The sequence below is a fragment of the Chiloscyllium plagiosum genome, unplaced genomic scaffold (genome assembly GCF_037043375.1).
Source record: "Chiloscyllium plagiosum isolate Xiang-an unplaced genomic scaffold, Cpla_swu_hap1 HiC_scaffold_15, whole genome shotgun sequence".
In the NCBI taxonomy this organism is placed as follows: Eukaryota; Metazoa; Chordata; class Chondrichthyes; order Orectolobiformes; family Hemiscylliidae; genus Chiloscyllium; species Chiloscyllium plagiosum.
Genome location: NW_028270153.1, coordinates 28,433,130 through 28,460,611, shown reverse-complemented (window position 1 = coordinate 28,460,611; position 27,482 = coordinate 28,433,130). Strand labels below are relative to the sequence as shown.

At 40.9% G+C, this 27,482-nt stretch overlaps 1 protein-coding gene across 7 annotated transcripts in view; it reads right to left on the bottom strand.

Annotated features, from left to right (window-relative positions):
- The window catches only part of ptprt (protein tyrosine phosphatase receptor type T), a 1,424,809-nt gene that overhangs the window by 293,860 nt on the left and 1,103,467 nt on the right, over window positions 1–27,482 (bottom strand). For 5 of the 7 annotated variants that reach the window (XM_043710562.2, XM_043710557.2, XM_043710558.2 and 2 more), the window contains 2 exons: window positions 27,196–27,232; window positions 26,304–26,351 (listed from right to left, as the gene is read on the bottom strand). In XM_043710562.2, the coding sequence (XP_043566497.1) occupies window positions 26,304–26,351; window positions 27,196–27,232 (85 nt within the window). The remainder of the gene's footprint in view (window positions 1–26,303; window positions 26,352–27,195; window positions 27,233–27,482) is intronic. The other 2 variants (XM_043710560.2, XM_043710561.2) reach the window with 1 other exon arrangement.

Here is a 27,482-nt window from a genome sequence, read left to right as displayed (position 1 = left end):
AATGATTTATTTGATGCACTGTGTATGAAAATACCCTGTGTCGGTTATATAGTAGAAGGCCTACACTTGGTTCTGCATCTGGCAGCTCATTTCCAGAAGGTTGAAAACACTGAAAATATATGAAATGCTCATAATAAAGGTGCAAATGCATTTATGTTAAAAATGTACGTCTAAATTTCGGCAGCAGAGTTTGAGAAGACAAAATTAAATCACCATATGATCATAGCAGGAGCATTCATTTCCACTCTTACACAATGAAATAAAGTCTTCTATCAAAGATAAGTATTCAGTTTACAACTGTTTTGGGATTTCATGGACAAGATAATATTCGGCATCAATTTAGGCAGGAAATTTAATGTGGTTAGAGAATCTCTTGAAGCCTGTCTTAGATGAGAGAATATTGCCTGTAATTACTTTAACAGCCAAGCTGAAAGGCTTACTATTACAATAACAATTGTCCATGTTACGTTTGCCATTGATTAATTATTGCCATACTTTCAAGAGAGGGTAGGTACAGTATAATTAGTTATAAATCTTGAGCAGTGACGAAGATTGAGGGCAAGTTTTGCATTTGATGTATTGAACTCAAAGGTGGAGCCATTTCTGGATGGCATGGAGAAGTCGTCACATTTCACTCCTAACCCTGAGACACAGCATGGCCAAGCAGGCAATGTAGAGATTGGATCCAGAAAGGGATGCTGCAAATGTTTTGAATTCCATAGATGTGCGGGATGGGGTGCACTCTTTTGTGTCTGACAGCATACCAATGCCTCAGCTTTACAGAGGCAAGTTCTTATGATCTCCTTTTTGCGTCAGAGCCAGTCGTGTAAGGGGAGCAAGTCAGTGCAGCAGCTTCAATATTAGGGTCCACTGATAAAACCAAAACACCAGAGCCAGCACCATCATTTCACTGAAGCACACTCTTGACTAGTGCAGATATAATCAGCTTGGTAGGTTCCCCTGCAGAGCTAGAAAGGTGGTCCTGAGAGAAGCAGAGAGTGTGGGTGACCTTTTTTTGGAGTTTGGAAGATAACCACAGCCTTGCTCCGCTGGGTGCGGATGCTAGCCATATTAAGTCACAAGCAAAATGGCTTTACTAAGACCAGAAGTGTGAGAAGTGTATCGGAGTTCCCCGAGGCAGTGTGGAATCAGAGGCTCTAATTGGAAGAGTCAGCTCATAGCCTTAGTTCAGGACTTGGCATAGGTGAGAAATTCCACAGTGTGCATGGTCAGTTTCACAAACCCACATATGGCAGAACGTAGTGGGTACAGGAACAGTACACTGACATGGACAGAATGCATGGTATATTGTGTAGCAATGACCAGTCAGTGGCACCATTGAATCAAAGAGACATGGATTGAATGCCAGCTGCATCTTAACTAGTGACTGCCTCTGCTCCTGGTTGCTGCCCTGGATCACTACAGGTGACAGCCAGTCTTTTGTCTTTTTTAAAAATTCACTCATCGTCTCAAGGGCAACTAGGGAGTTACAATAAATACTGGACCAAAGCAATGCCCGCAGCCCAAACAGTGCATCAAAATATCTGCAGGTCTCCTCCAGTGATCGAGGGTAGAAGCTAATAACAGAGTCAGTCACTGTTGAGGATAACCCCTCTTAACTGCTTTCATCACAATCAGTGTCTTTTGCCTTCAGGTATAGAGACCACCTATGCAGCAGAGTTCAGTGCCAGGGGCTGATGCCTCATTGATGCCAATGCAGCAGTATCCAGTGTCCTCATGGATAACTGACATGGGCACTACAATCATGAACAGAGATAAATGAACAAGCTGCCTCTAGCTCATCTGAGGAAACAGCAGGAGCATTGTTTAGAGATAGTCAAGAACAGAAACCCAATGATTTTCTGTGATTTATTTCACCGTAAATGTGCACATTGCATTTTATTAATAACAAAGGAATGCTGAGTTATTTGAGCTTCCCTTTTTTGGCAAAAGAGGGGAGAAGTGGTTAAGGGAATACTCAGTGATGAGACTGAAACCAGTAGGCAGATGCACACCATGCATTAGGGGTTAGAGTTGGATCAGTTTCATTTTGTGCCTTCAAGATGGGATTGCTCTTAGGCAGATGAAATTGAATTCCAGGTATTAGAGTCCTGCTGCTCGACTAGCGCTCATGTGAAACATACCAGGCTCAGATGTGCCCTGACCTTGACACCACCTGGTTGAGAGCTTTTTTCTTAAATTAGGTCCAGATATTTTCCTGCTCAGTACGGACAACACTTACCTCTGCATTTTCATCTTTCCCTTTATCCTTTCGCCCTGTGAGGAACTATGTCAATTTAGGACATCACCCTCATCATTCTCTCTGGATGATCATGTTATAGAGAATGCAGCAGACTACGACAATATTCGGGAACCTGACAAAACGTACTGAAGTGCAAAAGTAGACCAATGCAGACACTGGAACCACATCTTCTGATACTGTCTGGCTTACTCCTTGTGGTCCCTGTGAGGTGGTGGCTTCAGTTGTTGCAGTTCTGACTCAGGGTCACGTAAAGGACAAGTTTATCCTTGATAACCCATCCAGAAAAATACAATGGTGACAAAAAGGGGTGAGGTATTATGGCATCATGGTAACTGCCAAGATAGTGAGCACAAGAGCCAAAAAAAACCTGCAGATGCTGGAATCCAAAGTAGACAAGCAGGAGGTTGGAAGAACACAGCAAACCAGGCAGCATCAGGAGCTGCACAAATCAACGTTTTGGTTGTAGTCCTTCTTCAGGACTGGGGGTGGGTGTGGTGGAAGCTTCAGATAAAGGGGAAGGCAGGGGAAGGGTGGTGCATTGGCGATAGGTGAAGATAGTAGAGGGTATGACCTGGTTGGTCAATGGAAGGAATGAATCTGGTTGGTGGCAGGGAGCAGTAGGAGGTAGCAGGATGGGCTGGATGGGAGTTGGGGATGGGGAGGGAGGTTATTTGAAATTGGAGAACTCAGTGTTGAGTCCTCTGGGCTGTACGGTGCTTAGGCAGAAGATAAGGTGTTGTTCCTCCAATTGGAGCTGTGGTTGGTTTTGGCAATGGACGAGGCCAAGGATGGTTATGTCAGAAAGGGAGTGGTGGGCGGATTGAAATGGCCAGTGACTGGGAGGTCCAGTCGGCCCCTGTGGACCGGCTGCAATGCTTGGTGAACAGTTCCCTGATGTTTGGTCTCCCTGATGTAGAGAAGACCACATCAGGAGCACCTGATGCAGTAAACTAGGCTGGGAGAGAGACAGTGAACCTCTGTCTCACCTGAAAGGATTTTTTGGAGCATCGGATGGAGGTGAGGAGGTTGGTGTACTGGCAAGTTTTGCACCTTTTCCGGTTGCAAGGAAAGGTGCCTAGGGGTTCAGTGGTGGGGATGGAGTGAACCAAGGACTGTAAGAGGGAACAGTCATTGCGGAAGATGAGGATGATGCATTGGATGTGGAGACTGGTGGAATGGTAGGTGAGGAAGATAATTAAAGCCAGTAATCTCAGATGGGTGGGCTTCTGGATCCTGCCCTTTGCCCCCTGAGCAATACTGCCAACAGTCAGAAAGACAACAATAAACTGTAACAACATTAAGTTGCTCTTTCCACATCTGCTATGTCATACCTACCCCCATCAGTGGACAAAAGCTCTACTCCTAGTACAGTGCGGAGTGTGAAGTGAGTGAAGTGGGGTCAACATTAGTTTTTTTTGGGTTATCTTTACAATTGAACTGAATTTTATCTTAGTTTAAATTGTTCAGTATGAAGAACAGGTTAAACATGTTTATTGCGTTCCAGATGTGGTTTAAGTTGGTCAAAGTTTAATTATGTTTGTTTTGTGACTGGATCTCTTTTCCTGAAACTGTTGGGCTGTTGTGTAAATTAAAAGTATGAGTTTGAGTCAGAGATTAACCTTGAAAAATCAGAGTTGGGGGCAATCATGAGTAATGATAGAAATAAATGGTAGGGACAAGGGACATTAAATGTAGCTTTAATAAGGGTTTCATGTTTATTAGACGAGAAAGCATAATTATCCACATATGTTGGAACAGTAAATAAGCTGAACATAAATGGAGTTACATTGGTGGAGTTAGGCAGTACTGGAAATGAAGGGTAAGAGCGAAGTACTGTAGATGCTGGAGATCTGAAATAAAAACAGAAAGTGCTGGAGGAACAAAAGAAAATCATACCAGACTCAAAATGTTACTGTGTTTCTCTCTTCACAGATCCTGTCAGACTGCTGAGTTTCTCCAGCACTTTCTATTTTATTACTGGCAATGAAGAAGCTAGGCGTAGATTATTTTTTGAAAGAGGACCATCAGTTGCAATAATGGAATAAGAATTCATAATGATCTTCAAAAGGAAACTAGATATACCCTTATAAAAGATGGGGAAATGGCAAGGAAATGAGAATATAGACACTTCACTTTCAGAGAACCAGCTCCGCAGCAGCAAGCAGTTCATTTTGTGCTGTAAAATTCATTACAACTCTTTTCTGCGGGAGTGGTTGCTAAGCAGAGATTGAAAGGTGGAAATCTATGGAAAATGCTCGAAATAATCAGTAGATCAGGCCACATCTGTAGAGAAAGAGACAGGGTTAACATTTTAGGTTAACTTTACTTCAGAGATTATGGTTTTAAAGTAATCAACAAAAAAAGAGAAGGGAAATCTTAATGAAAAGGTAACCACAGCCTGTTACTGAAATCTGAAAAGCATTACCAGAAAGAATAGAAGTTTCAGATTCCCTTGGTATTTCAAAAGGCCACTGACATATTTGAAGAGATTTCAAATATTTTGAAGATATTTACAGAATTAGTTGAAAGCTCTTTTGAAGAATTATTATCGGTCATCTGGTTGAATGACAACTCCAATGGCCCCAATGATTCCTGGGGAGGTTTCCCCTTGATTGGTGTAAATTAGGTGTGTGCTGCCGAGAGAAGCATCAATGAACAAACAAAAAGGTGAAAATTCTAACAGACAGCAACCAGGATGTAATAATACCGTTAGGAAGGAGAGATCACGTCCAGACTGAGACACAGCCTGAATGAGTATCTCGTTTGGGGAATTTAGAGGAAGTGTGGGAATTTGGTGAGGAAGGGAAGAGTTGTTTTTTGCTTACTTCTTTGGCTCATAGTTAGTAATTTTGTTTTTGCAAACAGGATACATTGAAGCCCAGAATCAGGGTCCCAACATAACAGAATGTTATCACAGATAAACCAGAAGGCAAAAGTGATGACTGCAGATGCTGGAAATCAGAGTCTAGATTAGAGTGGTGCTGGGAAAGCACAGCCGGACAGGCAGCATCTGAGGAGCAGGAAAATCTAAGGTTTCGGGCAAAATCCCTTCATCAGGACCATAATGATAAATCATAAGTTCACCGATTGGCGATGACTACAATTTTGATGATCTATTATAGGTTCTTTTCAGATTCAAGGCAAATACGGAAAATATTTACGTTACAAACTAAAAGACCAGTAGAAATTTTTTTTACAAAGGTGAAGCTGCTGGTGTTGGACTGGGGTGGACAAAGTTAGGAGTTACATAATGCCAGATTATAGTCCAACAGGTTTGTTTGAAATCAAAAGCTTTCAGAGCATTGCACCTGACAAAGGTCTATAACCGGGTGTTGTGTGACTTCTAATTTTTTTATAGATCCCATGAAGAACTAAGTCATTGAAATAGAAGGGCTGGGCCAGGCAATGTAACTGCATGATATGCGAGTTGGTGGACCCCATCGTGGTTCACAGTGACCACATCTCAAACAAGTGTTGCTCCAGGTGTAGCTTGAGGAACTGTAGCTCAGAACTGATGAGCTAGAGGCTGAGCTTCACATACTATGACACATCAGGGTTGGGTAGAGTTAGCTGGACATTATGTTTTAGAAGGCAGTCAACCCCCTCAGATTAATTGCCTTGAATTTGATCAGTGGTCAGGAACAGGAGGGTATGAACAGGAGGGGATGTAGTGCTGAAGGAGCATCAGCCCTTGAGCTTATCTAACAGGTTTGAGATTTTTGCCCCTGTGTGGATGAGAGAGGGGTCAGTAGGGAAGATGAGCAAACTGTGGGACAGCGAGCTATTCAAGGCTGGGAGAAAAAAGAGAAATGTATTTGTAATCCAGGGTGGTATAGTCAGGAGAATAGACAATGTCCTTTGTGGCCAGGATTGATAGTCCCAAAGGCTGTCATGCCTGTCTGCTGCCTGGGTTCAGGATATCTCATCTGGGCTGCAGAGGAACTTGGAGTAGGACGGGAAAGATCCAATTGTTGTGGTCTACATAGGTACCAATAACATGTGTAGAAAGAGGAAGGAGGTTCTGCTGTGGGAACATGAGCAGCAAGGGCTAAATTAAAAAGCAGAACCAAAAAGGTAATATTTTCCATATCACTATCTGAGCCATGAGCAAATTGGCACAGGGTCAACAAGATTAAAGATGCAAATGCTTGGCTCAAAGACTGGTGTGGGAGAAATGAGTTTGATGCGACACCAGTACTGGGGAAGATGGAGCTGTTCTGATGGGATTTCCTCCACCTGGATCACATAACTAGTTCTGTGGATATGGCTTTAAACTAAATAGTCAGGGGGCTTCAGTTGCATGGAAAGTTACGGAAACGTTAAAGGTGGAGATGGCTCGGTTGAGATCAATAAAGTTTCCATAACAAGTAATAGGACAGAGAGAATGGAAAGGCCCTGGAATCTAATTTCAGGCACAGCAGATATAGTGGCAACTATGAGAAGGGTGGTAGTCAATTCAGTACTGATTGCTTGTACTTAAAGATATGCTGTATATGAAACAAAGTAAATGAGTCTATAGCACAGATTGAAACTGGCCGGTGTAAGTATCAGAGAAACGTGGATGCAAATGGATCAGGGCTGGGAATGAAATACCCAAGGATATGCCGATTGAAAGGATAGGCAGTTGGGCAGAGATCTCAGGGTTGCCTTGCTTTTTGAAATGAAGTGAAATCAATAGCAACAAGTGATATAGAGTCATAGAGTCAAAAGGCATAGAATCTGTGTGGGCAGAGTTGAGAAACCACAAAGATTAAAAGTCCCTGTTGGGTGTTATTAGGTTTCCTAGTAGTAATCAGGACGTGGGCAAGAAAATAAATCAGGAGCTAAAAAGGCATGTAAGAAACACATAAGAATGGAGGACCTCAGAATGCAGGCGGACAGGAAAAATCAGTGGATAGTGAATCTTAAGAAAAGCAAGTTGGGAATGCCTACCAAATGGTTCTTTGGAGAAACTCATGCTCCCCCCTCTGGAACAGGCAATTCCAGATTTGGTCATGTGCAAGAGACTGAATTGATTAGGGAGCTTAAGATGAAGGAACCCTGAGGGGACAGTGACCATAATATAATAGAATTCACCTGGCAGTTTGAGAGGGAGAAGCTGGAGTCAGATTTAACAGTACTACAATTAGGTAAAGGTAACCACAAAGACATGAGGGAGGAGCTTGTCAGAGTGGATTCGAAGGGGAGTCGGGCAGGGAAGATGGTGGAGCAGCAATAACAGTTTGTGGAGAGAAATTACAATCCTGATTACAATGATATTTCTCTTTCTGCCTCTTTTTGAATGACTCCCTGCACCACAGTGCTATGGTCAGTTTGCTCATCCTCCCTACAGCCCTAACTCTCATCCATACAGGAAGCAAGAAGCTCAAACCTGTCAGACAAGCTCAAGGGCTAAGGTTCCTTCAACATTACCTCCTGAATCCCTCAATCTGACTTCATAGTCACACTCCTCAGTCCCTGACCAAGGTAGTTAATCTAAGGGATGTGACTGCCTCCTGAAACACACCATCCAGGTAACTCTCTCCCTCCCTGGTGTATCGTAGTTTTCAAAGCTCAGACTCCAGCTCATCAACTCTGAGTTGGGAGTTCCTCAAACAACCATCATTTTCTCCAGATGTGGTCACTATGAACCCCAATGGGGTCCACCAGCTTCCACATCATGCAGTTACAACACATCACCTACATGCATCTCAATTTTACTTACTTAATTCTAACATGATTTTTAAAAAAAAAATTCTACTGGCCTTTTAGTTTGTAACCTGCAAATATTTCCCTTATTTATCTGCAATCTGAAAGTAATCTGTAATAGATAGTCAAATTACCAACAAATAAACTTAGTTTTCCTTTCATATCACTCTTTTATGCTGGGTCCCTGATCCTGAGCTTCAATATCCCTTGTTAAAAAGACCTTACAAATTATGAACCAACAAAAAGCAAGTAAAAAGCGCCTCTTCCGCTCTGCACCAAATTACCACATTGCCTCAAAGTCCCTGAACTATACACTCACCCAAGCTGAGTCTCACTTTGGATGTAACCGGTCCTTCATGACTGTGTGCAGATTACTGGTTGTACACTTTCAACCTCTCTTAATTAAAGCTGAGGTGAGGTGAGCTGAGATGATTCACACTAGTTAAGCTGCAATGGTAAAAAAAATCTATTAATGCCCTATTCAGGCTTCAGATGATTATCTGATAACTGCCCTTCAGTCACCTGAGTCTGTTATCTTATTAACCATTTAAGTAAACTACTGAATTTTAAACTTTTAAAATGGAGAAAGAAAATAAGTATTTACCAGTGCTATTCAAAAACTGCCTTCAAAATCCCTGAACCATGCACTCACATGGGCTGTGTCTCACTCTGGATGTGATTTCTCCTTCCTGACCATGTGCAACTTACTGATTAAAACTGACCCCAAAAAAAGCCTTATTACTTCTCCCAACCCGGAAGCCTGTCAGTCTATAAGCTACACAGCAAGAAACAGCAGCGTAAACAAAGGCAACAATATCTATATTTTAAAATCAGACTCTGCAACAGTGTAAGATCTCTGGCTCACAAGTATAAAGAACCAACTTTCTGGTACTAAGACTACAAAAAACTAACTTTGTGACCTGATACAAAGGCTACTTCATTGACAGAATCCTGCAATGGCTTTCGTAAAGAATGTGTGTGTGTGCATGACAGAGAGAGAGAGAGTTACAGAATAGTGAGTTGGCTAGGTTTTCAGGGTGACCCTACAAATAAACAATCTTCTTTATTTAAAACCCCAAAAGCATGCTGCTTTTATTAAAATGGTCTATACAATATGGGTTAAGAAATACTCACATTATTTCTCTAAAACATACAGATGATGGTAAGTAAAGGAAGGGGATAAGGATTTCCATTCTCACTCATCCCTGTCCATTAAAACATTTAGGAAATTGGTTCTGTACAGGTCAACTCTGCTGCTTGATGTGCCTCAATAGAATCCATTAAATTGTTTCCTTCTAGATGTAATTTTGTCTTTTCTGGGAATCCTTTGATGTAGAATGTTTGAATTTTCAAAAAGTGGGGAATATTCCCCACTTGCCTGGATGAGTGCAGCTGTAACAACACTCAAATGGTTTGACACCATCTAGGATAAAGCAGCTCACTTGATTGGTACCACATCCACAAACATTCACTCCGTCCACCACTGACGTTCAGTAGCAGCGAATGGCCATCTACAAAATGAAATTCAGAAATTCACCAAGGCTCCCTACACAGCACATTCCAGAATCATGACCATTACACTCGAGAAGGACAAGTAGGGCACATGCATGATCATACCATCACTTGTGGTTTCCCTCAAAACCCCTCACCATCCTGGCTTGTAAATTTATCACTTTTTCTTCCGTGTCACTGGGTCAAATTCCTGGAACTCCCTCCATTTTGGCATGGTGAGTGCGCCTACCCCAAATGTGCAGCAGTAGTTCAAAAAGGTTCATCTCCGCATTTTCAAGGGCAATTAGGGATGGTTAGGGATGGGCAATAAAGACTGGCCCAGCCAGCAATGCCCATATCTCCTGAATGAATAAAAAAAATGTTAAGTTAATAGACAAATTTAAGGTAATGGGATTGTAGGAGGTATGTTAGCTCTTGCACAAACAGCAGAGAGTCTGAATAAAAAAGAGGCAGTTTGTTTTCAGTGAGGTTCCACATGGATCAATGCTAATTACAATCTATAGCAATAACATAGATTTAGGGATTACAATCTGTAACAATGTTTTAGAGTTGGAGATTAAGTGCAGTGTATCCACATATTATGACGTACAAAATTAGCTGGGGAAAATACAAAGCTGAGGAAGCTACAAAGAGGCTGCTTAGGACTATGGACAGGTTGCATGACTGAGCAAGAATGTGGCAGATGGAATACAACATGGGAAAATATGAAGTTACTTAGTTTTGGTAGGAAAACTAGAAAAGCAAGTTATCTTCTAAATAATGAAGGACTGGGAAATGTTGGTATTGAAGGGATTTGAGTGTCCATGAATCACAGAAAGCTAATATGTAGGAAGTCGGATAATGCAAATATTAGATTAGGAAAAGGAAAAAAACAGAAATTGCTGGAGAAACTCAGCATTTCTGGCAACATCTGTGGGAAGAAACAGAAGTAATATTTCGCATCTAATGATATGCATTTGGAGAGGCATGGATTGATTAGGGATAGTCAGCATGGCTTTGTGTGAGGAAAATCGCGTCTCACAAACTTGATCATGTTTTTAACTGAAGGAACCAAAAAGATTGATGAGGGTAGAGCGGTGAACATTGTTTACTTGGACTTTAGTAAAGCCTTTGACAAGGTTCTGTCTGGTAGACATGATTTGGAGATGCCGGTGTTGGACTGGGGTGTACAAAGTTAAAAATCACACAACACCAGGTTATAGTCCAACAGGTTTAATTGGAAGCACACTAGCTTTCGGAGCGACGCTCCTTCATCAAGTGATTGTGGAGGGCTTGATCCTAACACAGAATTTATAGCAAAAATTTGCAGTGTGATGTAACTGAAATTATACATTGAAAAATTGATTGTCTGTTAAGCCTTTCATCTGTTAGAATACAGTGAGAGTTTCACTTCTTTCATGTGTTAATCACAAAACTCTTTTTTTTAAAGAAGTGAAAGAAGTGAAACTCTCACTGTATTCTAACAGATGAAAGGCTTAACAGACAATCAATTTTTCAATGTATAATTTCAGTTACATCACACTGCAAATTTTTGCTATAAATTCTGTGTTACGATCAAGCCCTCCACAATCACCTGATGAAGGAGCGTCGCTCCGAAAGCTAGTGTGCTTCCAATTAAACCTGTTGGACTATAACCTGGTGTTGTGTGATTTTCAACTCTGTCTGGCAGACTAATTAATAAAGTTACATCAAGGTACGCTTGCCATTGGATATAAAATTGGCTTTCTGGTAGGGGAAAAGGGGTGTTATTGGAGAGTTGATTTTTGGACTGGAGGCCTGTGACCAGCAGTCTTCCTCATGGATCAGTACTAGGTCCACTTTTGTTTTTTATTTATATACATGATTTGGATGATAATACAGGAGGCATGGTTAGTAAGTTTGCAGATGACATCAAAATTGGTAGTATAATGGACAGTCAAGAAAGTTATGTAAGATCACAAAGAGTTCTTGATCAATTGGGTCAATGGGCTAAGGAGTAGCAGACGGAGTTTAATTTGGATAAATGTGAGGTATTGCATTTTGGTTATACAAACAAGAACAGGACTTATACAATTAATGCTCGGGTCTTGGTGTTGTAGGACAGAGAAACCTAGGGGTTCAGGTATTAAATTCTTTGAAATTTTTGTCACAGGTATACAGGGTGGTTAACATGGCATTTAGCATGCTTGTCTTCATTGCTTCAACCTTTGAGTGTTGATGTTGGAATGTCATGTTGAGGTTGTCCAGGACATCGGTAAGGTCTCTTTTGGAGTATTGTATCCAGTTCTGGTCGCTGTATTATCGGAAGGGTATTATTAAATTGAAGGGGCTCAGAAAAAGTTTCCTAGGATGTTGCTAGCAATGGAGGGCTTGAGATATAAAAATAGATGAGAAAGACTGGGACTTTTTTACTGGGGCATATGAGGTTGAGGGGTGACCTTTTTAAAATCATGAGGGGCATTGATCAGGTGAATGGCAAGGGTATTTTCCATAGGGTGGGGGATTTCAAAGCTAGGAGACATACTTTTATGTTGAGAAGAGAAAGATTTAAAAAGGAAATGAGGGGAAACATTTTAACACAAAGCGTGGTTCGTATGTGGAATGAACTGCCAAAAGTGGTGGATGCAAATACAGTTACAATGTTTAAAAGACATTTGGATAAGTCATGAATCAGAAAGGTTTGGAGGGATATGGGCCAAGTGCAGAAAGATGGGACTAGTTTAGTTTGGGAACATTATTGGAATGGATTGGCTAGATTGAAGGATCTGTTTCCATGTTGTATGATTCTATGGTACTGTGACTCTATGACTCTTCATCAAAAAATAGTGAAAGGCCTTTCTTTCAAAGTAATTGGAATGCAACAGAAAACAGGGTTTGACTACAATTACATAGACCTTTGGTGGAACACAGTCTTGGTGCCCTTAACAAGAAGGGCACTTTACTTGCTTTAAAGGAAATGCAACAAAAATCCAATCAACTGATTTGTGGGTTGAGGGATACTCCTGTCAGGAAACACAGCTCAGTCAAGTCAAAAATGTTCTGTGTATTGCAATTATAAGTAATGTGGTTTATCAGTTTTAATGCTGGTCAGATACTAGGTATGTAAGCCTATCCTTTCATATCCTTTATATTCCTCTGGTTGCTTGCATTGAGCAGGATACTGATGGAACCCAACCAGCATACACTTGCAAAATCCACAACACAATGTGTAACATTATACCTGATCTTGAAATTGAGCAACATTTATGAAATAATTCTAATTATGCTGACAACCAAATTAAGATACGGTACACTTGTATATTGGAGGTAATATAGATTTATACAGAGGGTACTATTCTTTGCAGGCAGCAACAACATGAATAAACTGTGCGTGTTTGATGTACCAAAATAAATGTCAGCCATTCTCTGGTTTAAATCTCAGGGTATTGCATTTTCCAATCGGAGTGAATGTGACTTATTAAAATTTAAACTGCTTGGCAATGAACATTCAGTCATCCTTGATTGGTGCGTTCTCTGTGACAATGCTTCTATCAATTAAAGCTAACTTGCCAACCAATAGGCACACTCCTCTTGTTTGATACAAAGTTTCTCAATGGGAGTTTCTTATGAATGGTGTACATGATGAAAAACTTTGACAAAATGTGCCTTTCTTAACAATTGTCAAATGAGAAGAATGAGGCATGATCTCATTGAAACATTACAGCAAGGTGGCATGGTGGTTCAGTGTTGCCTCACAGCATCAGGGACTGGGTTCGATTCCAGCCCCAGGGTACTGTCCGTGTGGAGCTTGCATATTTTTCCTGTGTCTGTGTGGGTTTCTTCTGGATGCTGTGGATTCTTCCCACAGTTCAAAGATGTGCAGATGAGGTGGATTGTGCATGCAGGATTACATGGAAAAGGGTGAGAGGATGGGTCTGGGTGATGGTCTTCAGAAGGTCGGTGTGTGGACTCAGTGGGCTGAATGGCCTGATTCAACACTGTAGGTATTCTAAACTGATAGTATTGATGCTAGAAGAATATTTCGACCTGGCTAGGGAGTCTAGAACTCAGGTTACAGTCACAGGTTATTCAGAACTATGATAACGAAAAATTCCTTCATTCAAAAGGCTTCGATTTCCTTTCCCCAAAGAGGTGGGGTACTTCGTTATCGAGTACATTTAAATTTTGGTACTAAAGGAATGAAGGAAAATAGACATAATTTGGGAGAGTGAGTTAAGATAGAAGATTAACTCTGATTTTATTAAATGGCATCACAAGCTTGATAGGCCAAATAGTATGTGCATCTTTTCCTATTTTTAATGTTTTTATGAAGCAGTATGGGAGAGTTATTGAGCATGGTAATTTCTCAGAACTGGTAGCTCAGGTTTCCTTTAAAAGTACCATAACCCTGCTGAGTTTCCTGCTGGGTCGCATTTTCACTTTCAGATTTGTTTCCTTTTTTTGATTTTGTTACTTACAGCTGTTCGAACTCTCCTGACATTATATTCATTATTCAAATGATGAGACAATTTTGAGTTTTCACAAACTCATGAAAATATAAACAGAAAAGAGAATTAAATTACGGGCACTGTAAATTGAAATGCCTATTCAATTAAATCTGAAATGTTTTAAGTATTACATAGACATAATTCTTGCCGAGTATCAGTTTTACAGTTTCCTGAATATCTAACCAGCGAAGTGTATTGTAATCCACATGGAATGGATTTAAATAATAAAGGATGCTATTTGTGATGTTTTAAAAGTCTGATGCCTGAAAATGTCATGACATTTGAAATCATTGGTAAGTCTTGGGATCACTGCTACAAAATGCTACAAGCATGGATGCGATAACGCAATCTTAGAAAATGTGATGATGATATGATCAATTACATTAAATTGAACATGAAAACAGCCAGGTATGACTATCTTTCAAATTCTAATAATAAATGTTTTCTGAAATTCTTCATTACAGCTGCAACATAGGAAATTCTTTTTTTCACATCATCTATTGTTAAATGAGAGGCTTGGTGACTGACATATAGTAATACATTTGACATTTACTGCAGGTAATACCACAAAATATCTGAAAGCATTTTCATTATGCTCGCCCTTCTCCTTTTTGCTCCCACTGATAAGAATTCAGGCATATTCAAGTTGAAATTCATTTAAGGGGGTTGGGAGCATTACTTATTGTAGTCAGTTCTGCAGTAGCAGTCCCTTTGTAATAGTCCTTATGTGAGGCAAATACAGGAGAAATGCTTTTAATGAAAAGCTTTTCAATCTTTCTTCCCAAAGGAAGAACATATTGATTATGGATCATTCATGTTCTCATTTTGCTATTGCAAAAGCTAACTTAATTGCATGGTATCTGTCTGTCATTATTCCGTGCACTAAACTGTGGATCTCTGGCATCAATGCTCAGAGCAGTCCAAAAAGAACAAGCTTTCTCATGGGCTACTTTATTATGGTTTTGATAAATGAGTATTATAGATAAAATTGCACGTGAGAGTATGAGGAATGGATTTTGTTTGTGGGAATCTTTCATCATAACAGAATGTATATCAGTATGGATTACTGATATGGTTTTTTGAATTACAAAGTGCAACAGCAATCAATCATGGAGTCTGAAGCATCACAACTGACCTGCACTGTCTTATCTACCTTGTCCTTCACCGTTATTTGTACACATACTCCCCCCATCACCCCAGGTTTGAAAGTGTATGAGAGGTTTTCCAAAATAACAAAGTACACTTTTACAAAATACAATTGGTTTTCTTTGGCCAAAAGGTGTAAAACGCTTCATTTCTTAATTGAATTTCCTTTGTTTTGCTTTTCAATAGCACCATAGTGTACACTTAACAGCATGAATGTAACACTGCATGAATATTACATTCTAATTTTGGCTGGATCGAGACCATTATTGTGATAAACTAAAAGGTCACACACTATCATTCTCATTTATTGTTTTGTACAGTTGGTAGTACTGGAGATGATGGAACTGCAAGAAACCCAAATAGATTAGATTGAACTATTCTTATTCAAAGGGGAGCATTTAACTGATAACAGGCTGCTCAGAATGCAATAGCAGTAGTCCTAACTATTGCTCCATTGTTGGTAGAAGAGAAGCCAATTGTGGAATAAAGTACCTTAAATTTCAGAACAGTTCAGCATCTTCTGTATTTTCTATGTAACGTCTTCCAAAAATCTTTTTTAGAAAAAAATGCAGTATTATACTACCTATTCGTACTGCTGAGGAAATGTAACATTTTAGCTCAGGTAGGTGACCTGATTCTTATGCTGCTGACAGTGGTCACATGGTTCAGTGCATGCCAGCAATTCAACAACAGGAACCAGCATCTTTTTCATAACTCATAGCTGTTTAAGAGAGACCATTCATTCTTCCGGCTACTACATGCCAAGAGCTGCTTTGTACTCAGCCAAGACTGCAGGTTGAGAATTCAAGTCAGTTTCCAATCGAGATTTCATGTCAAGAAATGAGCAGGATGCAGATGTCTGTTTCAGACCAGTCAGTTGTTGACCGAATTTCCTTCAAAGTTGGTGCCACATTAACAAGAGCAAGTGTTTTGGTGGAACTGAAATGGAAGTTCTCCTTGGAATGTAGCATAAACATGTTTGTTTTTGCATTTCTCCTGATAGCAATATTTTTTTTAAAAAGACAAAATATAAAGGCTAACAGCACTCTACAAGCAAAGCACATAATGCTATGAAATAGTAAAATATTCTCATGGAGGTATTTTCAGTTCTATGGTAAGTAAATGTTCTGTTTTGTATGATAAGAGTAATAAGATTGAATCTCCCCATCTTAACTGCTGATTGCCAGGTCAGTGTTTGGTAGGTTCTTTAATTAGCCTTAGAGAAATTAAAAGAAAATGGTCAGAAAAAGTTTCTTCCCATTGGTTACTGCTGGAAAGTGCAAATATGTGAAGACAGGTGTGGATGTTATCCTCATACTGAGGGGTTTGTTGTATGTTAAGGTCCAACTTCTTTATACTCTCCCAAAGTAATGCTGCTGGAATTCTGCAAGAACTATTTGTTTACAGCTTGGTATATAGACTCATTGGGTAGAATCTTATGGAGATCTTAGCAATATGGGCTACAGCAGGATTTGTAGCAAGTGTGAGAGGCCTACATTGATTTTGGGAGCATCTCGCTGCTGGTGGTAAGGTGAGCCTCCCCTGGGAGGCAGCAAGTTATTAATTAAGGGGGAATCAGAGTTTGTTAAACACCTTATTTCTGCTGTAACTCACCTTGTAAACACTTGGCTTCTGATCTTACCAAACACATTGAGCAAGCGAGATGTCCAGAATTCTCAGCATAAAAGTCAGAATGGGTACCTTGTGACTTCAGCTCAACACTGGCTGCAAACAGCCTCCACTTGCTCAGCACCAAACACTATGTAAAAGTACAATCCACATGCACCCCTCCTCCACTGACATGGACATTTCACATTTGCCAAACCTCACAACCATCATGACACTACTCTGATCCACCTGCAGGCCACTTAGAAAGCAACAGATTTCCAGGATGCATCAGTAATGCAGTGTTGAAAGTCTACTGCAAGGCCAATCCTTTGTGCGAAGGGACAGGCATTGAGCTCATGGATTAGGCCAGGCTGCATCTCAGGCTTTTCACTTCTTCATTCACTTAGCCCCTACCTGCATGTTCACAGAATCCAAGCTCCACCTTACTATATTGTGCTTGTTAGCAGAATGGCACTTCTGTTAGAGTCAAGGGCTATCAGTAATGCTATATCAACATGTTCTTTAGCAGACACACAGCCAGACTACTCGTCATACCTGTCAGGAAGTATCTGTCTGGGGGAATCTTGTTTCATAGCACACTGAAACGTCAATCTCACACCTACAGCATGTGTCAGCTGGTTCTGTGGCAAACACACTGCATTCTCATTTAGCCCATTGGCCATGTCAAAAACTAGGTGGGGGCAAAACCTCCGTCCAGTCAAGGGTGATGTTGTTGTCAGTCAGGGATCCACTACTAGCTGTCATGAGCGCACACTACTCTCAGACAGTTATCCACTTGGCCCACTCGTGGTCTGGGAACATATCCGATACAGTCAAGGGAGTGAACAATGTTCAATCCTGTGGGGTCATTTCAAGCAGTGAAAGGAACGACATATTGTCAGTCAGGGTAATGCACACACAACAGGTAGGGTCGAGGCAGTCATGTCTGGAGGCTGCTTGTCAAAATTGGTCAGAGGTCTGCGATGAATGATTGTGACCCAGGTGTATGTGGAACAACATTAGAGGGTATGGTAGGCTACAGCAGTGGGGATATTGGCAGTGACTATCACTGTGACCTCCACAAGAGATTGTAAAGGAGCAGGATGACCACCATTAAGGTGTCGTCTTAGGGGTCAGGAGACTGGGAGTGCTGTTGGAGGTGACATCTAGTGCTGTGGGTCTCCATATTTGAGAGAACGGTGGAAGTGGACTGTTAGGGCAGTGCAAAGTAAAAGTGGACACAGAAATTCTGGTGGTGCGTCTGGTTGCTAGGGCCACACCCAAGGTGGGCAGAGTCAGTGTCAGTTTGATTGGGAGGTCATGTTGTGGCTGTTAGGCCACTTTTGGAATATTGCATGTAATTCTGTTCTCCTTCCTATCGGAAGGATGTTGTGAAACTTGAAAGGGTTCAGAAACGATTTACAAGGACGTTACCAGGGTTGGAGGATTTGAGCTATAGAGAGAGATTGAATAGGCTAGGGCTGTTTTCCTGGAGCATTGGAGGTTAAGGGGTGACCTTATAGAGGTCTGTAAAATCATGAAGGGCATGGATAAGATAAATAGACTCCCCCCCTGGGTGGGGGAGTCTAGAACTAGAGGGCTTAGGTTTAGGGTGAGAGGGGAAAGATAATAAAAGAGACCTAAGGAGCAACTTTTTCATGCAGAGGGTGGTACGTGTATGGAATGAGCTGCTAGAGGAAGCGGTGGAGACCAGTATGATTGCAACATTTAAAAGGCATCTGAATGGGTATATGAATAGGAAGGGTTTGGAGGGATATGGGCCGGGTGCTGGCAGTTGGGACTAGATTGGGTTGGGATATCTGGTCAGCATGGACGAGTTGAACCGTATGACTGGTTCCGTACTGTGCATCTCTATGACTCTATAAGTCTAAGTGTGAGATCCATTTTTGTTGGATGAAAGGGCACTGAAGCAAAAATACATGAAGAAGGCAACTGCAAACTCCAGCTACATTTAAGTTGCCTTCATTTCATTGTCTACCTGCTGTTTGGGCAGAGTGAACGTGTTTAGAGTTTGAATGCCATTGGAGCTTGCATATTGAACATTGCTGCTTCCTTCAGCAACACTCAGAAGCCAATCTTACAAAGAAAAGAGGCAAATGCTGGACAGCTGCAAACCATTTATCACGCAGCTTTGAAGAGTGTTGTGGGAGGTACACACCATTGCTTTATGATCTGTCAGCAAGTTTAATGATGGTCTGCACTGAATGCAATGAGAAATGAAAGCCAGTGCAGCCCCTTCACCAAGTTGGTGCACATGCTGAGGCTGGAGTTGAATAAATGAGACACAGTCCTTGCTGTGCAGCATGCCTCACTGTGTGGAGGAGTCTGTGCAGCCTTACCTGCAGGATATGCCACCAATGACTCTTCTGAGACTTGTCTTTTGCTTTTTCCGTTCACGATGTAGTTAATTTCCACCCAGAGTCTGATGTCCAGTCGCTGGTGGAATGTCCATTGCTGTGGCTACCTTCATAAGGAGGCAAAGGCAGATTCAGAGGGATCAGGGCTGATGCAAGCCCAGGAGAGGCAACAGGTCACTGCAGAGAATGAGGAGCACCCAGGTCAGGGAGAGGTTGCAGCCACAAAACTCGTCAGGATGCATGGGACCTACTGGAACCTCAGAGCTTTTCCACCCAGACTATATTTCATGATGATGAGTTAGGCGCCCTGTTGATTCAGTCTCTGCATGTCACAGGACTCGGACAGAACAATGTTGCGCACACACGAATCGATCAGGACAGTGTCTGATGCAAGGTCACACCAGGTCATTTTATGCTCCCAAGGCCAAGGTCACACTGAGACTTGTCCCAATACTGAGCATTATCATTAGGCTCACAGAATTGTTATGGTGCAGAAGACAACCATTCACCCTATCACGCCTGTACTGGCTCTGCAGCCAATCTCCTGCACATCCCCATATCCCTGCACACCAGTCCTATTCAAATAATCACCAGATGTCCTCTGGAGTGCCTCAGTTGAATTTGACTCCACTATATTTCCAGGCAGTTTATTCCAATCGCTATCTATTCACTGTGGGAAATTTTCTCTCTCACATCATCCTTGCTTCATTTGCATATTAATGTAACTGAAGTTTGAAAGTGATGTTCAGGTGATCTGTGGTAACGGTTACCACTTGCTGGAGGCATTTAACCTCTATCTTAGCAGCTGCACGATTCCTACATTCTGGAGCCTTCTTGTGTAGTTAGTGTGTTACAAGACTGGTCACTGGGGTTCCAGGACAACTTGCTGCTGATCATTGCTGATCAGACCTAATGCCCTGACTGATGTGGGTGCCTCTGATCCAGCCAGAGCTATGGTAGAGCAGACGACAGAGGACACAGTTCTGAAGAAGATTTACACTGGACTCAAAAGTTTAACTCTGTTCCTCACTCCTCAGATGCTGCCAGGTGTGATTTTTTTTCCAGCACCTAGTTTTCACTCCATACCCCCTTCCTGGTCACTCTTCCCATGAACCCCAATTGGCTCTGTAACTCCCCAGGTTTTCACCAAGCGTGTCTAGTGAGCCTGTACCTGCACATGTTTCCCCCTCAATCCCATGCCAGGTGTGGTCATACAGTGTTTCTTCATTTAAGGCAGAATGAACCTGACTGTGGATGATCCTCCCCATTCCTTTCCCACCTGTGCTTTATTGTATTCACCCCCTCACAGACACTGCTGCCCCAACCATCACAATTGTCATCTCCTTTGCCCCGTGGTCTCAGCCTTCAAACCTGAAGAATAGGTTTCCACGTCTCATTTCTATAGCAGCAGACTCCCTTGTCCTCCCCAACTTTCCCTTTCACTTCAGTCATTGGACCTGGTGAACTGTACATGACCCATTGCTTGACCAACGCAATCAAATTGTTCCAGATGAGTAGTGACTAGATCTGACTCATAGCTGTATATCTCCCTGACCATGTTAGCCCTAACCCGTGGACTGATCGCAATGGAGCCATAGGATTCATCACAACCAAACCCACTGGATTACAGAAGCACGGATCCTCTGATTGACAACCCCACCCCAACTAGTATGGGAGGGTGCCCTTGACTTACTGTGTTGGAACCCCCTAACTGGCAGTTAATGAGGACTACTTCTCTAAGACTTTGAGCCATGGCTGTTTGCTTGCTGCACATGTACTGTGTTTGCTGTACAAGCTGCTGACACATGGAGTAGGGGTGAGGTTGACATAGAACACTGCCTTACTGCAAGATGTATGCTCCCTTCAATGAGGTCTGTTGACAAGGCAAACTGCATCAGTTTGGCAAGGCAGGGATGCTGCAAGCAATAAGAGAGCAAGCGAGCAGCACTGAGATATTGGCTGGTCCAACCAGTGAGCAATATCCCTGTCCATGTGCATGAGGTGTTCCTGCTGCAGCCTTCCCATGCTGTTTGCTGGTATGCCCTGAAATGCAAAGCTGTGCTTCCAGAGTGTACCAGAGAGGTGCATGGTAGTTATGACAGGTTGGCAAATGTCAGATATCAAAATCAATGGCTGAGAGGTGCATGCGGCTGGTGCCCATGGATCATGCACAGAGATGCTTTTTGTTCTTAAGCAGCCTAACAGTGAGCATGTAACCATTATCGACTGTTGTAAAAACCTATCAGGTTCAATAATATTCTTTATGGAAGCACTGGCCTATCTCTGACTCCAGATCCATAGCGATATAGTTGACTCTCAACTGCCCCCTGGGCAATTAGGGATGGGCCTAGCTAGCAACAATCACATCACATAAAAACCTGGAAGACCTTTGAAGCAAGCAGTGAGCTGAATTCACCAGGTACCCACTCAGATTTCCACGTTGAGATTTCTCAATGTCCTGTTTGTTTGTTCTGTTTGTTAAGGAAGGAAGCTGAATAATAATGAGGCAGGTTGAGCTGTTAACAAGGCATTTAACAAGCAATAATCACCTTTAACTAGCAACTTGCTACTGCTTAGTGAGAAGCTTGCCACACTGCTTGTGAAAAGCAGTAATGATTATTGAGCTGCTGCAGTCATTGGGATACAGGTCCTTCCTCTGATTCCACCATTAATCTCGCCACAGTCCATGTCGCTGAGACCCCTATAAGGTTCTGCTGATAAGTCTAACAGAAATCTACCTCAGGATTCGAATTTCAATTGATCTGGACTCAATTGTTTTGGGAGAGGAGGTGCCATATTTCCTAAAATCACCCCTGAACTGACCAGCAGTAACCTTGAGGTTATGACTGTTAGTTTTGGACTCCCACCAAAGGAAATACTATTTGTTAACCCTTTTAAATACTTTAATAGTTTTGTCACCTCAATTATTATTTGATATTTAAATGAATACAAGTCTAACCTATCCAGACTGTCTTCCTATGTGACCCTTACGTCATTCTGCATTATTCTTTTGAGGCACAGGACAGAGAACTGAATTCAATACAGCAGAGATAGTTGAACTAGACAATTGTAGCATAAGATTACCTCCTTTTTCTTCCAGGCTTTATGAGATAAATGCTCACATTCAATCAATTCATTTATTTTGAGTCTGTTCAATCGCTTTTAATGATTTATGTTCATGGACCTGCAATTCTCTCTGCTCTCTCCATAGTTCATAGCCACTGACTGTTTACAGACTCTGATCTTTCTTAGGCTGAAGTGGATTCCTCATGTTTCTCCACAGTTAAAGGTTTTGACCATTCATGTAACTTACCCATGATCTTATGTACTGTGTGCAACATTGAGTCATAGTATAATATTCTGCTCCCATTTACGTGACTGCTCGTTTCACCGAATTAAATTTCCTTAGCAAACTTGAATTCAAAGCCCCCATGTTCCTTCATGAATGATAAATATTGTAAAAAGTTCAGAACTGAGATTGTGATGGGACATCCCTGACAGAGTTCACAGGCTGCCCTGTTTGGGCAGCTGGGCAAAAGACTGACTTCAGTGCACTGGCACATTGTTGAAACTCTGAGAAAGAAAATAACCCAAAAAAGAGTCCTCCAACCCTCATCATTTATCCCCTACACACTTGCCATGTCTTAATCATGCTAAATCATTCCTCACCCACCCACCCCATGGTATCTTATACCCTCATACCAACCTATGCCCATCAAGCCAAACTTGTTGAGCTTTAGAGCCTCTATCCCAATGGATGCTAACATGCCCCCTAACCATCATTCTTTTCTCTTATACTAACCATGCCAACTCACGAGTATCCACCATGAATGCACGTTAGGTATAATGTGGAGATTAAGTAATGTTCTTAAGTGCCTGATGATAAATTAACTATTTCAGATAAAATACTTTTATTGATTAAAAACTCATTCACAACATTTAATTTTCCAAGTTCCTCATGAAAAGAGTAATTTGCATAATTTGTCCCATTTCAAAGAATTTATAACTACTTTGTGCTGTTAATTAAACTGTGAAATGGCAAGCATCCATTGTGACAATGAAAGTTTGTGAAATCAGTCATACGTTTCCAATCTAGGTTACCCCTCAGACCTATGTCAACATAGGTGAAATTGTAAGTACTTCTTTGTAGCACTGTTAGTATTTAAATGGAAGCGGACTTAAATGCCTTCACAGGTTGGCAGCTCTCTGGTCGGTTCTCATGACCATGACAGTTCCAATGAACTTACATGCTTTTCGTGTACATTTGTCTCTATGTCTAATAAACCAAAAGGGCTCTTGACCTCTCCCAATGGTGTCCCAAGACTACATTCAAAAGGGTAACTGTCTAAAAGGGTGCCCTATTTCTCCAAAACTCTCTGGGAAGGTGGAATGTCTCCTAGCAGGCCTTAAATGCACCAGTTGCGTTTTGTACATCCCAGTGTTGAAAATCAGATTTTACTGAGGCAGATGCACATTTTGATGTGTAGTTGTCTCTGTGAACCCAGGATATGCAAATTAAAACAAAACCCTTACTCCATTACCACCTCCAGACCCACCACCAACACCAGTCACATTGCGAAATGGCAAGTGTAGGATATAGTAGGATGGCGACAGGACCTCCAGATCCCAGCTTCCAGTGACATTTTTGCTGGCTCCCTGCATGAAAATTCAGACCTTGGTTTCGCACTGTCATGTTTCTTAAACCTTCATTAAATAATACAATATTGACAATTCAGCACATAACATGCATAAGGAGAATCAACTTATGATCCATCCACTAGAATCTAAGGAACCAAAACTGTGGGTTGAACTTACTTCAAAATTACTTACCTAAGTAAAAATGAAGTTCATTAATCTCTCTGTCCTCTAGAATTTTAATGCCTCATATTATGACAAGAATGATAACTAATGGGTTATTTTTTGCTTATTTACCTCTATTTCCTAACTACTGACTCCATGTTCCTTTATGTTTCCTTTCATTTTCTAATTTGTAGGAGACATTGGAAGTTCATTGCTCTATCACTCAGAAAACAGAATGTACTGCTAATTGAGTTTTCTAAATATAAATTTGCAAGTTGGCCAAATTTCATGACCTTCAATTGTTGCAAAAAACAAACAAGCTTAGTACAATTTTGCCCCTTAAACCAAGAGAGAATAAGTTGATTTCAGTTAAAGAGACTCTGAGTGGGATAAGACCATCAAGAAAGATAGGCGGAAGTGCTTACTGCAGATGCTGGAGATTACAGTCAAGATTAGATTAGTGCTGGAAAAGCACAGCAGGTCAGGAACATTTTGCCCAAAATGTCGATTTTCCTGCTCCTTGGATGCTGCCTGACCTGCTATGCTTTTCTGTCAAGAAAGATGCCAGCTCAGGTTAATGTGGTCATGTACTGAAATAACACAGAAGAGAATCTTTCAAGATTTCAGCAAATGTCATAAGTTTCCATTTTGCCTGTGCCTTGAATTGAGGTATATTTTGAATAAAGGAGCAAGTTTTAAAAATTCTTTCACGAAACATGGGCATTGCTAAGCAAGACCAGCATTTCATGCCCATCCTAAACTGTTTTTTGAACTGAGTGGCTTGTGAGGACATTTCAGGGAGCAGTTAAAAGTCCATCACATTCTTGGTAAGATTGGAATAACATGTGAGCCAGACCGGTGCAGCTTTAAATTGCAGGTTTATTAATTTAAATAAAATTCCACTAGCTACCATTGTGGGGTCTGTAACCATGCCATCAGAGCATTAACCGAGGCCTCTGGTTGCTAGTCCAGTGACATTACCACCATGCCACTCAATTGATCTTGATCAGCATTAAGTACCTTCCAGAGATAGCCTGGCAACATCTTTTTATTAAATGGCATCAAAACATTTCTGCCCTTAAATATATCACCTTTTGAAGTGATATGTATAAATGAATGTCTGATATCCAAATAAACATTTCATCTGTGTGAAATTCTAGACACAGATTTAGATGGCCGTAACATTAAATGTCAAGAAGCATTTATATCACACACGCATTCAATATAACTGGATGGTTTTCTAAAAACACTATGCTCTTAATGCTTGTATTCTATGATTTCTAGCTGCAGTTTCAGAGTTTTATGAGTTAAATGTATAAACCAAGAAGAACATTGAAATGAATAAACAGTAAAGCATGGTGGAGAAGTGGATGCCCATACCTGAATTCTTAAAATGAATGAAGCTTTGTCCTTCAATTTGAAAAGCCTATCTATCCTTAAATGTCAGAACGCCAATGTCATTTACTCAGCACACTATATTTGACAGTCACAAAGTGACAGTGGGTATAGTTACACAGGTCATAGAGTCATAGAGCTATACAGCAGGGAAACAGATCCTTCAGTCCAAGTTGTCCATGCCGACCAGATATCCCAACCCAATCTAGTCCCGCCTGCCTGTACCCGGCCCATATCCCTCCAAACCCCTCCTATTCATATATCCATCCAGATGCCTTTTAAATGTTGCAATTGTACTAGCCTCTAGCACTTCCTCTCGCAGTTCATTCCATACACGCACCATTCTCTGTGTGAAAAAGTTGCCCCTTAGGTCCCTTTAAAATCTTTCCTCTCTCACCCTAAACCTCTGCCCTCTAGTTCTGGGCTCCCCCTCCCTAGGGAAAAGATTTTGTCTGTTTATCCTATCCATGTCCCTCATGATATTGTAAACCTCTATAAGGTCACCCGTCAGCCTCCGACGCTCCAGCGAAAACAGCCCTAGCCTATTCAACCTCTCCTTATAGCTCAAATCCTCCAACCCTTGCAATATCCTTGTAAATCTTTTCTGAACCCTTTCAAGTTTCACAACATCTTTCCGATAGGAAGGAGTCACAGCACTGGCATTTCAGCCAAGTTGCCTTCATTCACTTAGATATTGAATATTGGTGAGATTGAATTTATAGGTGGTACATTGAAGTTCAATCTGGCCTGCAGACAATGTTCACACACCTGCACTTTCCAACAAGGCCACTTTTCAGGAGGAATAAGGTCCGACTGTAGTACATTGACTATTCAGTACTGAACCTGACATCTCTTTGACCTCCTTGATTCATAACCAAATCTTCCAGTGTACTTATCTACTGCGCTGTCAGCAGAGCCTTTATTTGTAGGCCAAAATATTTCCTTCAACGCAAAACATTCACTAAAGCTGTAAATAACATTTCAAAACAACAATTTGCATAGGATTGGAGAAGAATTAACATTTTTGACTTGACAGTAGATAATCACCTGCACTTGGGATGACAAGTATGTATGGTGTAGTTATCTGTATCCTACCTATTACCGTTAAGACAAAGGAAAAGTTCCAGGTCAGCATGCATGAGAAGAAAAAGAAAGAAGCGAGTCTACCAAGAAAAAACATCCTTTGATAATATCTTAAACCCCCATTCTACAAAATAAAACTGGAAACCCCAAGAGAAATGAATAATTATTTCAGATTAAAGTTTTAATGATACCTCAATCTCCAATTTTAATTCAAAAAGAATAAATTATAATAGTTGGTTTTAATACAAATACACTTCTGTTATTTTGCCTTCAGTTTGCTTAATAAAGTGTCAACACTGTGTCTCACTTCTAAAGAGAGATAAGTGACATTCATGAACAGGCAACATTTAAATAATCTGTGCAACAGAAAAATATCGCATGGAAAGTAGTCTATGCAAAGAAATGGTAGCTTAAAATGATTGAATAGGTTTCCATTTGCATTTCACATCATTAAATGCAACTAGTATGATAATGAAACCTATAAATTAAATAGAGCTAAATGTTTAGAAATAAACAGTTGACATCTGGATGCAGGCTTTTAAATTTCTAGACAATTACTATTGTTAAATCATGCACAAAAATGACAATACAATGAGACCAGCAACTCAATGTAAAACAAATAGTTTATATAGATTATATGATCCATAAATGCTGAAGATAGCAGGCAATGTAATCACAAAATAAATTCATGCAGGATACTAACATGCCATTTAAACAACCAATTTATTCAAGCACTGATTGAGAATTTTTTTCTCCACATGTCTTTCAAGCATGGTGGAAAGGTGTTTTCTTGCTATGTGCGATGCTAGTTATTGGCTTGGAATAATGCAAACAAAACAGAATGATATTCTCTTACCTTTAGTTGCCAGTCTTAAACAGCTGATTTTGGTCTCCTGCAAAGAATGAGAAAGAAGATATGTCCTTGTTACACTAACAGATTAATTACTGATTAGTGGAATTATATCAATGCAACATTGGTTGAAATTACATAAATTGTATAATTTATATGAACAATCGGGACTTTGGCACCAAAGACACAATTTCTAATTTTGCGAATGAGAACAAATTTGGAAGATTGCCAATACCGTCGAGGATTTCAAAAAGGATGACATAAACTAGCAGACCGGGCAAATAATTGGGAAA